At 41.8% G+C, this 14937-nt stretch overlaps 1 protein-coding gene across 1 annotated transcript in view; it reads left to right on the forward strand.

Moving 5' to 3' along the window:
* LOC115537631 (netrin-G1-like) overlaps window positions 1-12953 on the forward strand; it is a 32512-nt gene extending 19559 nt beyond the window's left edge. The window contains exons 4-6 of the mRNA XM_030349678.1: window positions 1193-1360; window positions 3538-3672; window positions 11698-12953. Coding sequence (XP_030205538.1) covers window positions 1193-1360; window positions 3538-3672; window positions 11698-11963 — 569 coding nt within the window. The 3' untranslated portion in view covers window positions 11964-12953. The remainder of the gene's footprint in view (window positions 1-1192; window positions 1361-3537; window positions 3673-11697) is intronic.
* Window positions 12954-14937: the final 1984 nt, after the last annotated feature.

A 14937-nucleotide genomic window follows, 5' to 3' on the forward strand; every position in this document is an offset into this window, starting at 1 on the left:
TCCTCATTTCAAACAATTATTCAGATTTGATCGTCAGCCCGCCCTGCACCTATTGGATTATTTATTCTGAGTTTTTTTTTTTTCTGTAGTTCTTTTTTAATTTTTTATATGGAAAGCCTGTTTGGGTACAATGCTGGCTTGTAAAAAAACCTTTTAAACTTTTTGTTTTAGCTGAACATGGCATACTAGAGTATCTGTAATGCTCTCTCTCTCTCTCTCTCTCTCTCTCTCTCTCTCTCTCTCTCTCTCTCTCTCTCTCTCTCTCTCTCTCTCACCTCTCTCTCTCTCTCTCTCTCTCTCTCTCTCTCTCTCTCTCTCTCTCTCTCTCTCGCTCTCTCTCGCTCTATCTTTCTCACACAAACCATAATAATGATTATAATAATAATATAAATATATAAATGGTTGTAGTTGACCCAAGGTTACATGTGATTTCATATCCAGGAAGTGTTTAGCTCCAAATGGTTTTGGTCTACGGCAACATTGAACACCAGTAGATTTCTTCCCACAAGATAAGTTCATAATAAGGTCACCGCAAGACTATAAAACCTCGCCAGACCCAGAGCATAACTTCACCTATAGTTTGACCGCGCTTTTGCCTGTGCTGTGTCCTCCTGTGACACGTGTCTGTGTCGATGTGCCATCAGCTGGTTCCCTCCGTCATCATGCGTTGTGGTGTGTTTCGAAGTGACGTTCTCTCTCCTAACAAACGCCGATCTCTCTCTCTCTCTCTCTCTCTCTCTCTCTCTCTCTCTCTCTCTCTCTCTCTCTCTTCTCTCTCTCTCTCTCTCTCTCTCTTGTTGTTCAGTGATGTAATGTGTTGGTATCTTACTCTGGCTGTGTTTCTAGACAGACTAATCGCTCTCTGACGCCTCCTCCGACCTTCTCCTTCTCCATCCCTCCTTACTGTGCTCTACTATTACTAATATTACCCTGAGCTACCCACCTAACCTAACTGTCTCTCCATTGTCCATACGGCATGCCGCGGCCCCTCCCATGCCGTAGGCTAACCCCCCCCCCCCCGATGCTAACTCCCATCAATGCAGCGCACACAGTAAGCCCTACTGACAAACAATCATCCACATTAAGACACCCTCTTCCACCTCTCTCTCTATCTCTCTCTTTATCCCCCCCTGTATATCTACCTCCCCTCCCCCTTTATGTTTCCCCCCCCCCACCCCTCTCTCTCTGTAAGACTGCGAGTGCTTCGGCCATTCCCACCGCTGCAGCTACATCGAGCTGCTAAACACCGTCATTTGCGTGAGCTGTAAGCACAACACTAGGGGGCAGCACTGCCAGCTCTGCAAGCTGGGCTACTTCCGCAATGCGTCGGCGGAGCTCGAAGACGAGAATGTGTGCATAGGTCAGTTTTCTTTCCCACCACCCCTCAACCCATTCCAACCGCATATACCACCCTCCTGACCACCCCACCCATCCAACTCCCTCTCGCATACACATACGATAAGTTGCATATGGGTTTTTATTGCTGCAAACTTTCAAACCTGTCCTCATCCTCCTCCATTATTGTGAGGCCCAACTCTCCCATCACTCTTGCCGCTGCCATGTTTCTAGCTGTCATCCACCTTCGATTTGTCTGTTTGTTTGTATTCTTGTTTGTTTACACACCAGTCACAGTTTTGGTTACCCTCATTCGGCCGTGTGAAATTCAGAAATGGGTATTTTAGTTCTATGCATCCATTTATTGAAAATAAGTCCAATATCAAATCACACATGTGCATTATACATTCATTGGTATTTACATTGACAAACTTTGTTTCTGAATCCAAATCAAATTTAGAAATGTATTGAATTCTTTATTGCCAAGTAGGCTAAGTTTACAAACACGTGCAATGAATTAGTTTGGTGAATAACAATAATAGAAAAAAATATATAGATAGAAAAAAAAAAAATAGAAATAGAAAGAGCTATTCTATACTATAACTTTAATATGTTACATAGATCAGACACAAAAAGTGAAATCATACCAGAATTTAGCTGTTTCTGATTCGTTCAAACTAGGCTAGGAAAGGTTTGATTATCACTCCTGCTGGCATAATGTCACCCCTTTAAATATTTGATAACTTGATCGTTTATGATTAATTTATCAACAATTATATCCCGTTTTGCTTTAGAAAATTCTACCAGCTTCTCTGAAAGCTACCAAAAATCACCATCTCTGAAACATAACGTGCGTGTGTGTGTGTGTGTGTGTGTGTGTGTGTGTGTTTACTAGGCCTATGTGTGTGTGTCTGTGTGGTCTAGGTCTAAGTGTGTATGGAATGTCTAAATGTCTGTGTGTTGTCTAGATTTATGTGGTTGTGTGTGTTGTCTATGAGTATGTTTGTGTGTGTGTGGTGTGTGTGTGTGTGTGTGTGTGTGTGTGTGTGTGTGTGTGTGTGTAGGTGTGTGTGTGTTGACCAGGCCTATGTGTGTGTGGGTGTTTGTGTGCTCTGTGTCCAAGTGTGTGTGTGGGATATGTAATTGTTGGTGTGTTGTCTCCGTGTCTTTGTTTGTGTGCAGGGAATCAGGGGAATTGCAGAGTAGCCACACAAAAAGTCAGAGCTGCCTCACTAGCTCATATGTCATGTTTGTGTAATTGCCCCTGGCCTAACCCCCTCCCCCACCACCACCATCCAGTATTCACCCCCGCTACACCCCATTTTTTCCTTGTGACCTCGCTGGACATCAATCGGGTGGGTGTGCAGCAACACATGCAACCACCTCCATGTTGCGATGTGTATATAAAGGTCTGTCACTCAAAATAAACATTACAAGGCTCAGGACAGGTCAGTGTAAAATAAAACTGCTTGCACTTTTAACACTGCAAGCCATTAGCCAACATATGTTTTATTGACCATATGCAACGATTTGGATGGTGTAATAATGACATTACAATAATGCCCATTTTTATAAGCTATAGCATTGATGTCAAGACTTTGTCTGAACATTATGGCCGTGTTTGCATTTTTTATCTCACATCATAAATGTCATCATTGTCAATCTCACCCACATTCTTTCTGCTGAACATTTCTGTCTCTACTTCTGTACACCATTCAAATGTCAGTACAGCATGTGCATTGAAACAGGAACAACTTTCATCGCTAATGAAAGCTGTTGATAAAGGCATCGCTTTTCATAATTTGCTCAACGCACGCAACGTTGAACAGTTACAGGAATCTGACCAAAAATGAATTCTAAGTACAATGATTTGCAAGTATTCATGCACTTAGCAACAAATTCATTTTATTCTTCATTCATTCTCGATTACATTTGAAATGGTCGCATTTTTCTTCCTACATGAATCCAGATACCAGCATAATTTGGGGTAGATTGGCCGATTGTGAAACAAGGATTCTGCTATCTATTTTCATGCAGTGGAGATTGATGGTTAAGTTCTGTACTTGTGTCATGATATAAATGAAAAAAACATCATAAAACATGCAAAGAAACCAAAGCACTGGGTACTTTCTAGTTTGTTTGTATGTGTGTGTTTACATGTGTGTGCATTTGTGCGTGTGTGTGTGTGTTATCTTTTTCCAGACTGTAATTGTAACCCCTATGGCTCAGTCAGTGATCGCTGTGATGGCACAGGATATTGTAAATGTAAGGAGGGCACTACAGGGCCCAAGTGTCGGGATTGTCTGAGCGGCTTTTTGTGGGACAATGGCTGCAAACGTAAGTAAACCCTGCCCCGCCCCCACACCTCCCCCCTACATACATCCTCCCGTCAAGTCCTCCAGTCTGTCTTCCTCTATCTGATCCCAATCTTTCTCTACCTCCTTCTATCCCTTTCTCTCCACACTTTGTGTTTGTTCCCCTCTTTCGACTGCCTAAGCCTGGCCTAAATGCATGTACTTTGCCTGCAGAAATGCTTGGTATGTCCAGATGCCATGGTGGAATACAGTCCACATCCCCTTGCCCTCTAAATAACCAAGGCCTGTTGTTCACAAAATACTAACCAAGACTGGAATCAACAACTCGACTTACTGTTTTGACTTTTATGACTATTTTCTCATATGAATATATCCTCAATATCTGGAGTCTAGAAATGGGGAATGGAAAGTGCAGCAAAGATCACAGACTGGGTTTGAACCAGGTTAACTGCTATGTTTTGTGCTTGCGTGGTTTAGCACATTAGTTCACCCATACTGTGGATCAGCCACACTGTGGAGCAACCATACTTTGGATCAGCAGGCCAATGAAAACTAGGGCCCATCCTCATTCATATCAGCAATAAGCAATGGCCTTGTGTTGGTTTAGTGCATTCTAAACACAGCGCCGGGGTTATCGGTGCTTGGCTGAGGACGAAAACCCAATGATCACTTGATGGCAGCGGAAGCCTTTGGCGCCGTTTTAGCGCAATCCCCTAGATCGGCCAGACGACTGGACAAAGTCAGCCAATGCGGACAAAGCTATGGCAAGACAGTCACACTTTTCAATCAGGACGCTGGAATGTATGAAAGCGATATTTACCAGAGTCGGAGAGAACAACTCAAGGTTAGCTCAGTCTTCCCTGGCAGCCTTTATTGTACACACTGTTTATTCTGCAAACATCAACAATGAAGCACAGTATATGCTTTAAAACAGAATGAAAGCCTGAGAAGTTCAAGGTAACCATGGAATGAAACATACACATACAAGGTGGGTCTTTAGCACATGCAGCCCTACTCTGTTTCAGACTCATATGGACCCCCCGTTTATGTTGACAACCCTGGATATATAATAAGCCTATACAATGCAAGGGAATGGATGAGGTAACAGCTTTCTGGTAGATGTTTTGCTCCTTTGGACAGGTTGCGGTGATGAGAAAGTGACAGGCGTAGAGCGCTGCTCACAAGGTACTCACACAAATGGTTTTCCAAGAGCATGATAAGTGCTTCCTTAAGCTAGAATAGGCACTTTGGGGAAACCAGCTGGAGTAAGCTTTAATTTTAAAAGAATCCAACCGAAAAAATCCCACCCCTCCCTTTATGAATCCCTGCAAAAGCCACTCCCCCAAAACACATGATTAGATTGCTAGCTTAGGCTAAAGTCTCGCCTAGCCTTGTGGAAGAGCAATGAGGACAGAGTGTGTTCGGGTAGGTAGGTAGGTAGACAGACAAGTAGGTAGACAGACAGGTAGGCCATATGATAATTTCCCTGAAGCTGGGATTGGACGGTTTTACAACAGGCCTGGAACAGCCACAGATGTCGTATTTGAAAAAAATGTGCACAGCATTTGATTGATTTATTGCAGATTTATATCTGTCAGATTGAGAATTTCAATATGTTTAAAAGACAACCCTGCAAACTACGCCAGCATGTCTCAAATAAGGTTAGCTACAGAGCACTATGGATCACTCTGTTAAGCTGTTTTTTTTTTTTTGCTCACCCCTTCAAAGTCTTATTGTAGTAGTACACTGCATCCCCATGTATATAGTTATTTATGAAACCGTATTTTTTCCCAAAAGTTCCTTTGCACATCAGTGGTGTTATATAAATATCTATTTAAAATGCTTAAGCGTTAAAATGCATCATTGTGTTTAGGATTCTAGCGCATGCTCAAAGTGTGAAACTGCCATGTGTAAATTTAGGTCATGATGTCATCGTTTAGCATACATTCTCACCCTGGTTTTAGTTTGAGAAAGGCTTTGTGTTCAGTGACCTGACCATGTGAGGCAAAAAAGCAGAAAAATACAAAGTTTTTAGAAATACACATATACGTGTGGACATGGCCTTAAACTTAGTGATGTCTGTACCAGACATCCACAACATTCCACGTCAACCTGACTGATTTGAGGAATTGCCACCTACTGTTTCTGTACCACTTAGGGGCCACTCACACTAGGGGCCACTCACACTCACACTAGGTGGGAGCCTATAGCCCAGCACGGCTGTGACAGTATTGCATTAAAGGGAAACTTCACCCATTTCCATTAAGCTTTGTATCGTTAGAAACCCACTCATATTTTTGAATGGTCGTGCATCATTCCCTTATTTTCTGGAGGGACTGGAGAGATCTGTATCAATCTCCAACACTTCCTGTTTAAGATGACGCAATATGACGATTTTTGCGTAGAAGTAAATAGGAAGCGTAAGAGGGGAGGATTCTCATAAGACTACAAGCACTAGGGGGTGGGACCCAATGATCTAGATCAGCGGGAGTGGCCAGCGAAAATGTGCATCGTGGTGCATGGTGGGAGTTGTTGTCTTCAATCCACAAGCGCCAAAAGGTAACTTTCTGCCTTTTCTCGGTCAAGACGGCACCAAATTAGAATTTTATTTTATTATTCAACTACATATAGGACCCTATATGTCCTATATGTCCACGTTGGTCATTTTAATATTGATTTGAACTGCTCTTAGAGTCGACACTTGATTACATTGCTACTTTATTTCGGTCACCAATGTATGCATTGCACAGTCTTGCTGTGCGTGCAATACAATGTAAAGTTGTGTTGTTGGTTTTCGAGCTGGTTTGCTGAAGAGGCTATTGTAGCTATCAATAAACAACGACTAGCCAATTTCATGACACAATTACAAAGACGAACACTATAACACTATAAGTGCTCCGAGACCGGAAATGACGTTACAAGTGCAACTCGGAAGGCTGGTGCCGAGTCATCTGGATCACACCATTATATTGTAGTTATCTTTTAACAACTGGGTACCTTTTCTATTATTCAGCGGTTTGTATGATCTACTGAGCAATAATCCGAATGTTTGGGATTAATTCATAGAGAATTGATACTCTAATTATTATTTTACTATTTGGTACCTATTATATTAGGTACCGTCTGATCATAAAACTGAGATATGGCTGTTTCAGGGAATGAAGACTTCGGCATCATGGGATTTTATAAAGGAAAATGACCTTATTGCATACAAACAGCCAAACTACATGATTCCTTTATAATTTTGGGGTACTTAAAATATATGTTTTACATCTGTGCATTACATCTGTGCACCTGAGGGCCAGAGGACAGTGTATTGTCATCGATATTGTTGGCCTTTGAAAACTCTGCTGTCGTTCACCTCACCAGTAAACGTCATAACTGGGCTTTAGTTGATGGTGTTGTGGCTCCTCCGTCCAAACTGAGCAACCCTAGATCTCTCTCCCTTGTGTTACAGTGTTAAAACATGTATTTTTCTTGAAAGTATTCTCCCTGGCCATTGTGTTCCACCAGCATGACATATTTTCAAGGTGCACACATACTCTTTTTTAGCTCTGTTCAAGGCCTCCTTTCATCCAAGGAATTAAGTATAGGAAGATAAAGCACAAAGTAATCACAATGCATAGATATGGATAATATAGTCTTCTGTCAGCAAACTCTGCAGCTAATTTAGTATGTTTTTCCAGATTTTGAGGAAAATCTGAGAAAAACAGTTTTTAGATTGTTCTCTGTAGCTAGAGTAAGTTATATATATATATATGCTGTGCTATATGTGGTGGTAATTCCCCCCTTGTTACATTTAGTTACAGGGTAACTAGCGTATGCGGGCTCTAATCTGAAGCAATAATAGTTCCCCCTGTGTTACATTTAGTTACAAGGTGCGAACAATATATCCAAACAAGATCTGATGTATACAAAGAAGATCTGAAGATGTTGGTACATTTATTAAAAGAAAAAACATATTTTAAAACAGATGAAGGACAATTCTGAACCAAACCTTTTATTTGGCCTCCCCTTAGGGGCCAACTTATGAAATATTTTTTTTGTTTCTCCATATCTAATTAAGTGGAGTGTAAATGACCAATGTAACTAGGCTCGGCTCCTGATGTAAAGTTGAACCGCAACAGGTGATAACTAATAAACTGGAATTACTATGTATATAGGACCATGGCCTACTACAGTCCGTTTACTGTTAAATACACTGGTAGGCCTATTCATTAACACTTTTGCCGTAATCGCTATTCATCTGTGATATGTGCGGATGCTAACACCAATAGCATCCAACAGAGTAGAGAGAAACATACATTATTCAGGCAGACTTAAGTAATAATAATAAATAATAAACGCACACACGACACACAGTACAACAGGTAAACAGCGTCTTCTCTCCGCCAAACCTTTCCCTCATGATGTTCATGTCGGGGTGAAGCACTGTGCTCGCTAGCTCGGTGGTTGGAATGTTCCATTAACTAAGAGCAATAGGTCATACATAACGCCTCATAATAGGTACCCAGTCATTAAAAAATACTACTGTATGACTTCTTTGTAAGATCCCGAATGGTTACTCCCTTTTTCCATAAGATCTTGTTCCCCATACGTCCTTACAGTACAGGTAATCCGTTACTGTAAGGGATTATACCATACACCAGCTGTAATCTTAAGCGTAACCAAAATATGAATCTGAATGTAAAGAGTTCTACGAGCAGAACATTACGAGCCTTTGTCTCTAAATGACAAGTGGGAGGGGCCTAGGATTATTTCAAGGACATTTTTTTTATTATTATTCTGCTTAGCAACTGCTAGCAAACGGCTACAGGCAGAAATCCTACACATTTTAACTTTCAAGGTCTCAGGGGTGAATATATTATTTATTGACAGAATTTTTGCTTGTTTTTGAGACAGCCAAACGGATGTTTTTAAGAGAACAGGGATTGGTAAATACGGTTGGACAAGACACAAGGTCGATGTCTCATTAATCAAGTCTTGTTGCATCGTGATCATATCTCATGGGGGAAACACAACCATTTAATTATTGCACTTGATTGCTTTCTTGTTTGATCTTGAAGGAGGAATTCAAACACAACCTGACGACCGCCAGAGGCCTGGGTTTGTATAACAAAGGATCCTCCCAGTTAGGATGTGTGGATTCATTTAACTCACAAGTTACTCACATTATGTTATGCTCAGGGGTTCCACATACTTGAATGAGTCTAAATATTCTTTACCTTGATCTTTATTTTATTTAGTGCTATTATTTGATAGGCATGCTTGTTTGATTCTTGCGTTAGTCACTAGATGAAACACCCTGTAATCCTGAGACTGGAGCTGTGTTCCACATGGAAGGCAACACTGCCTTTGGAGGCAGTGTTTCTGTAGGAAGTTACCTAAATTAAAGGGGTCCTGAGTGGCGGTTAGAAAACAATTTCTTTGGTGTTAAAACGAATAATAAGAAACAGAATGGATGCTGACTAAACTGTTGATTTCTCGGTAGACATTCAGGAAAAATAAGCCAATCAATATACCGTATATTTGTACATAAACACTGGTGGGTGGCTGGGCAGTGTTTTTCTTCTTGTTGTGCAGTGGAGTATCAACGAAGGCTACGTCCATGCTGCCTTCAAAACCTGCTTCGTCGGAGGCACCTCTGCAGGGAGTGTATTTTTTGTAAATATTTGATCGAGACATACCTTGATGTCCCTGCTCAACATGAGCTCCAACCTTAACCTTAACTACAGAAAAGGCTGTTTGTCAGTAGGACACAAAGAGACCCATATGAGGCTTTGGAAAATATTACATTTGAAGATAGTTTCAGCAATTATTTTCTGTTTCTACACATTAAGATAAAGATTCAGATTATTTTTTCTCATAATCTTTGTTCAGTAAATATATGTGATGTCTAGTTTTTTAGTTAATACAACGTTTATCCATGGTTAGGGTCAGGGTAAGCATGCTGCCGGCAGCACCCTTTCAGCAGAGACTCAAGACTTCTCAGAGCTATCCCAAGGCACCCCAATGGTTGATTGGTCTAATGGCCCTAGTTCCTATCTCTATCCAGAGAATTCCATACAATCTATTGCAATGCCTTTTATTTCCAATGCGTTTCAATGGCACATGTGATTATGCTTTGTGAGTCACTTCCTTTAGGGCTATACCCCCAAATGTATCATCCTATATCTCCATGAGGCCCTCCCTCATATACAGTAAGAAACCTCTGATCTCTAGCTCACTCTCCTTGACCCCTAGGTCACTTACTTCCTGCATCTCTTCCTGTAGAGCTAGACCCTCCAAATGTATCATTTTAGTACCCAAACTTTGAAAAGTTATAAATTTGTCTGGACCAGCTTTTGAAACAAAAGAATTGCAGCTGAATTCCAACCTTGTTTCTTCCATGGTGTTTTGTGCTGATTTATTTATTTCATAATTGAGATCAGCTTATAGATCTCGATGAAAAATCAATCTGATGAGTTTGATTGGCTATGAAATCAGGCCTTCTATATCCATGTATGTATTTATTTGGTGCTCATGTATTTATTATTAGTTATTACACACACGCTAAAATACCATCAAATTCCCATCTGGGATTCGCTATTTTTCTTCCGCCAATCTTGACATTGCAGAAATATCTTCCGGATATTTAAAACATTGGCAGCTTTGGGTGTGAAAAACTGAGAAGGGATCAGGGGAAGCTCTTAGGTAGCTAATGTAGTGTCATTCTTCCCTTGGTCTAAGGTGGGGAACATTCACTGTAGCTAAGGCATTTATCACAAACATTTTCTGCAAAGATATTTTTTTAGTAATTGAATAACATTTTCCACTAATAGGATTTAATTAAATATAATTAAAAATAATCATTAAATAATATTTGCTTTCACTTTATGTATGCTATGATTTGAACATGCCTCTTTTTTCCTTCAGAGATTATTTGATATCTGATTTAAGAAGCTGTATCTGTATAATGAAAAGGAATGCCCTTTCAGATTTGTACTAACCCTTATTTTCTCTAAATTGAATGGATGACTGAAGCTAACATGCTATGCTCCTTGATTAGCATCTCATGTGTTATCTCCAGAGCAACGTTGTTATTCGCTAATTGGCTTCTTCCATCCCCACTGTATTGGTATCATGTAGGATTAGACAGCAGGAGGGAAATGAGGGAATAGGCATTCCTTATCAACCACATGAACCGCTGGTAACCCTAGAACAAATTAATGAAACTCATAAGCACTGTTAAAGTTTAATCAATTGTTTATGCGTAACTGGGTACATGACAAACATGGCAAACATATTGTTTTCCATCTAATGAAATGAAAGGGCAGTATCTGCCTGAAAGGAGTGTTGGTTATGGATCTAGACAAAGACTTCCTGAACATTTGCGTGAATGTTCAGGTTTATAACGTTCTGTCATGTTTTTTGCTTTGTTATTTGTTTTAGATGTACTTGCAGTTCATTTATGAGGAATTTAGACATTATTTGATACATTACTGAAAGGAAAATCAAAGCAATATCGGGTTCAGGAAACAAGTGTGCTGTAGCTAAACAATCCAATTGTGTTTAAGTCAGTTGTCAGTGTCACCTATATTTTTTAAGACCGCTCTATATTTTGATCTATATTTTGTAAAACTGCTATTTCTTCCCGGTAACTATCTTAATTATTTCAGACCCTGTGTGTGTTTAGTAATCCTAGGCTTCAAGGCACTAAACAGCGTCCCTGTAACCAGGCAGAAAGCCCTTCTTTGGAACTTGTGTCCACCTCACCAAATGGGCCGCTGTATAACACTGGGTGACATTTGGTGGAATCTCGATGAAACATTTGAAAGTATCCCTATGGATTAAACCCTTCCTCCAGCCCGCTAGAAGGTGACTGGTTAGCGACATGACTGCACGTGTTTCCTCCTCCTCTTGCTCCTCCACGCTGCCCTCTCATCTCCTGACTCTGCTCCCTGTCTCCTCACTCTGCTCCCTGTCTCCTCACTCTGCTCCCTGTCTCCTCACTCTGCTCCCTGTCTCCTCCTCCCTGCTCCCTGTCTCCTCCACTCTGCTCCCTCAGCCCGGGTGTGTGACCAGGAGTTGCTGCGCTGTCAGAACGGGGGCCTGTGCCAGGACCACCAGCGCTGCCAGTGCGCCGGGGGCTACTCGGGGGTCCTGTGTGAGAAGCACCGCTGCGAGGCGGAGCTGGGCCCCGGCTGCGACGGAGGGACGGGCGTCGACTCTGGCCAGGCTCCTCCCCCCTCGGCCCCGAGGCCACTCCTGGTCCTCGTGATGACCACCGTGATGATGTTGGTGACGACGATGATGATGATAATGGATGCTTGAGGCGTGACTACAGGGACCCCCCGACCCCCCCGACCCCCTAACCCCCCCACCCCACCCTGTCCGCACCCATCCCCTCCCCCCGGCCGGCCCAGCGACATGCGCACGCTAGCAGTATCCCCCCTATTCCTCCCCTTCCCCCCCCGGTCCTCTCTCCTCTCTCTGCCTCTGAATGCTCCTCCTTAAAGGCGAGTTCGCCCTTCTTTCTGCAGGGGGAGGGCGAGGCAGCCAGGAGAGAGCGTTTTGTCGCGTCTGCTTAGCCCGGGCGCAGGGGACTCACAGACAATGAGTTGAACGTGCCCAGCCGATGAGCACAGCGACAACAAATAAACTCTATGTTTGAGTTGAAGAAGAATATATCAATAAAGTATCTATATAGATAAATATATATAGAATGGAAATAATGCAAATGATGAAGACAAACGAAAATATTGGAAAAAAAATGAGAGTAAAAAGCAACCGAGCAACGCTTGCATCGACGTACAGAGACGTGTGAGACTTGGGAGCCATACCCACTACTGTCGTCCCTCGGTCTAGGGACAGGGATAACTGGAGAGTTAAAGACTTCTGCGCCTCCTCTGTGATCCACACGCCTGCAGTAAGGTGCTGCCAATCAGCTGCGGGGAACGAGCCCTCCTCTCCAAACGCTTGTGTGGAAAAAATACATCGGCTGGACTGCTTCTGGTGTCAGCTACATGCCCCAGATCTCCTCGAAACGAATGATAGACTGAAACATAATGTCTATAAATAAGATAAAACATGGAAAACAATGGAAACAAGATTATATGAAAAGAAGGATGAAAGCATTCTCTGCTGTCAGTGCATTGTGGATATAAGGAAAACCAATCCGGATCGCCACTTTGTGCCGTGTTGAAATTCCTTCTCACGTCAAGTCTCTCGTTTGTACTCTTTCCACCTTTCACCTTCTCTCTCTCTCTCTCTCTCTCTCTCTCTCTCTCTCTCTCTCTCTCTCTCTCTCTCTCTCTCTCTCTCTCTCTCTCTCTTTCTCTCTCTCTCTCTCTCTCTCTCTCTCTTTCTCTCTCTCTCTCTCTCTCTCTCTCTCTCTCTCTCTCTCTCTCTCTCTCTCTCTCTCTCTCTCTCTCTCTCTCTCTGTCTGTCTGTCTTTCTGTGTGTATCTGTCTCTCTCTCTGTCTCTCTCTCTGTCTCTCTCTCTCTCTCTCTCTCTGTCTCTCTCTCTCTCTCTCTCTCTCTCTCTGTCTCTCTCTCTCTCTCTCTCTCTCTGTCTCTCTCTCTCTCTCTCTCTCTCTCTGTCTCTCTCTCTCTCTCTCTCTCTGTCTCTCTCTCTCTCTCTCTCTCTCTCTCTCTCTCTCTCTCTCTCTCTCTCTCTCTCTCTCTCTCTCTCTGTCTCTGGGTATCTCTCGCTCTCTCTCTGTATCTCTCTGTCTCTGTGACGTTGTCTCTTTCTTTCTCCTCCTCCTTCTCCTCTTGCTCGTGTCCTAACCGCCCCCACCCCAGCCCTTTACCTCTCGGAGCCCCTTCGACCCCTGCCCCCCACCACCCCAAGCTGCCAATGACCTGTGCTATTGTAGATGTTAATATGTAGACCCTTTGTCAGTTGAAAAGTTGATTTCATTTTATTTCTTCTTCTTCTGGGTCCAATGTGGTGACGCACGAGCTCCCACCACAACTCCACCCCCCAGATCCCCCCCCCTCCCCCGCGCGCGCTTTACTCCTTAAAAAAGATTGACTGACAAAACATGAAACGCTTTTTCTTACGTTTTCTCTCGGCGCCAGAACGTTCCTTATGGAAATCGATCCAAAAGATGAGTATTCACCCAAAGCAGATGAGAAGCGCATAGTAAAATGATTTGCTGTAAGTTCTTAATGGAGAAAAAATAAAAAGATCTGTAGTTCTTTTTGTATCATTGCCGAACTGTGATAGCAAAACCAGGCAACGTCCAGTGTAACCAATGAAGATGGAATGTAAACGCATATCAAATTGTTTCATTTATTGTTTGTTTTTTGTCATTAGTTTCTGCTTATTTCTATGTTGGAACAATGTCGGTATGTTTTTTTTTTGTTTGTGCAGTTGATTTCCCTTTGTATTGGCAAAGTGCTGGCATCAAAGAATATTAGTTTACATATACAATATCAATACAGTGTAATGAAATCCCACCAAAGGATGTAAAACATGTTTTCTCGTTGCTTTAACACTCGAGAATTTAAGTGAATAAAAACATTGAAAACATCACCGGCCATGGAAATGTCTTCATTACAACATGACTTCTTTGTCAGTTAAGCTTTTAAGGGTTAAATTATATTTGATTAGCATTACTTCATACGATTTTCACGGTATTTGTTGTATTGATTATAATTGATCAGTCCTAAAACCCAACATACATGACTCATAGAATATATGAGTAAAAGATTATATCGGCTTAAGAAATATTGAATTCCTTTTTTTTTAATCTAGCAATCTAGAATTTAGAATCTAGAACCTTACCTAGAAATCCATGTGTATGATTCAATTCAATATCCAACATTTTTCTTATATATAAGACCTTTGAATGGTCCTAGTCAACATATTGATGTCTTTAGGCCTCATTCTGAAAACTCCTTAACTCTGAATTAAAATGGGTTTATTTTTAAACAAAATAAGAAACACTGAAAATTGGTCCGGAATTATATAAACATGTATTTTGCAATAGTGCTGATAATTCACCAAACTAAGAGCTGTGACAAAGGTTTCCTGCTAAGAATCATGCTGACAAACCTAGCCTTGCGCCACGGAAATTCTTGGTTATATATCTGGCCTTCTTACCGCCAATTCAATCCACTCAAGCATTATTTCAGTGGCATTCATTGACGGTGGTAGTCAATACAATATTTCGTCTTCTGCAGAGTTTGTGTCGAAGGTTTATATAATGGAGCTTGTCAGAGACTAGGCAGTTCATCCATAACATAGAATAATACAATTTGTCTAAGGTTGAAACCCCGCTCCACCACTGTCTCCCTT

This window comes from Gadus morhua, chromosome 23 (assembly GCF_902167405.1).
Source record: "Gadus morhua chromosome 23, gadMor3.0, whole genome shotgun sequence".
NCBI lineage: Eukaryota > Metazoa > Chordata > Actinopteri > Gadiformes > Gadidae > Gadus > Gadus morhua.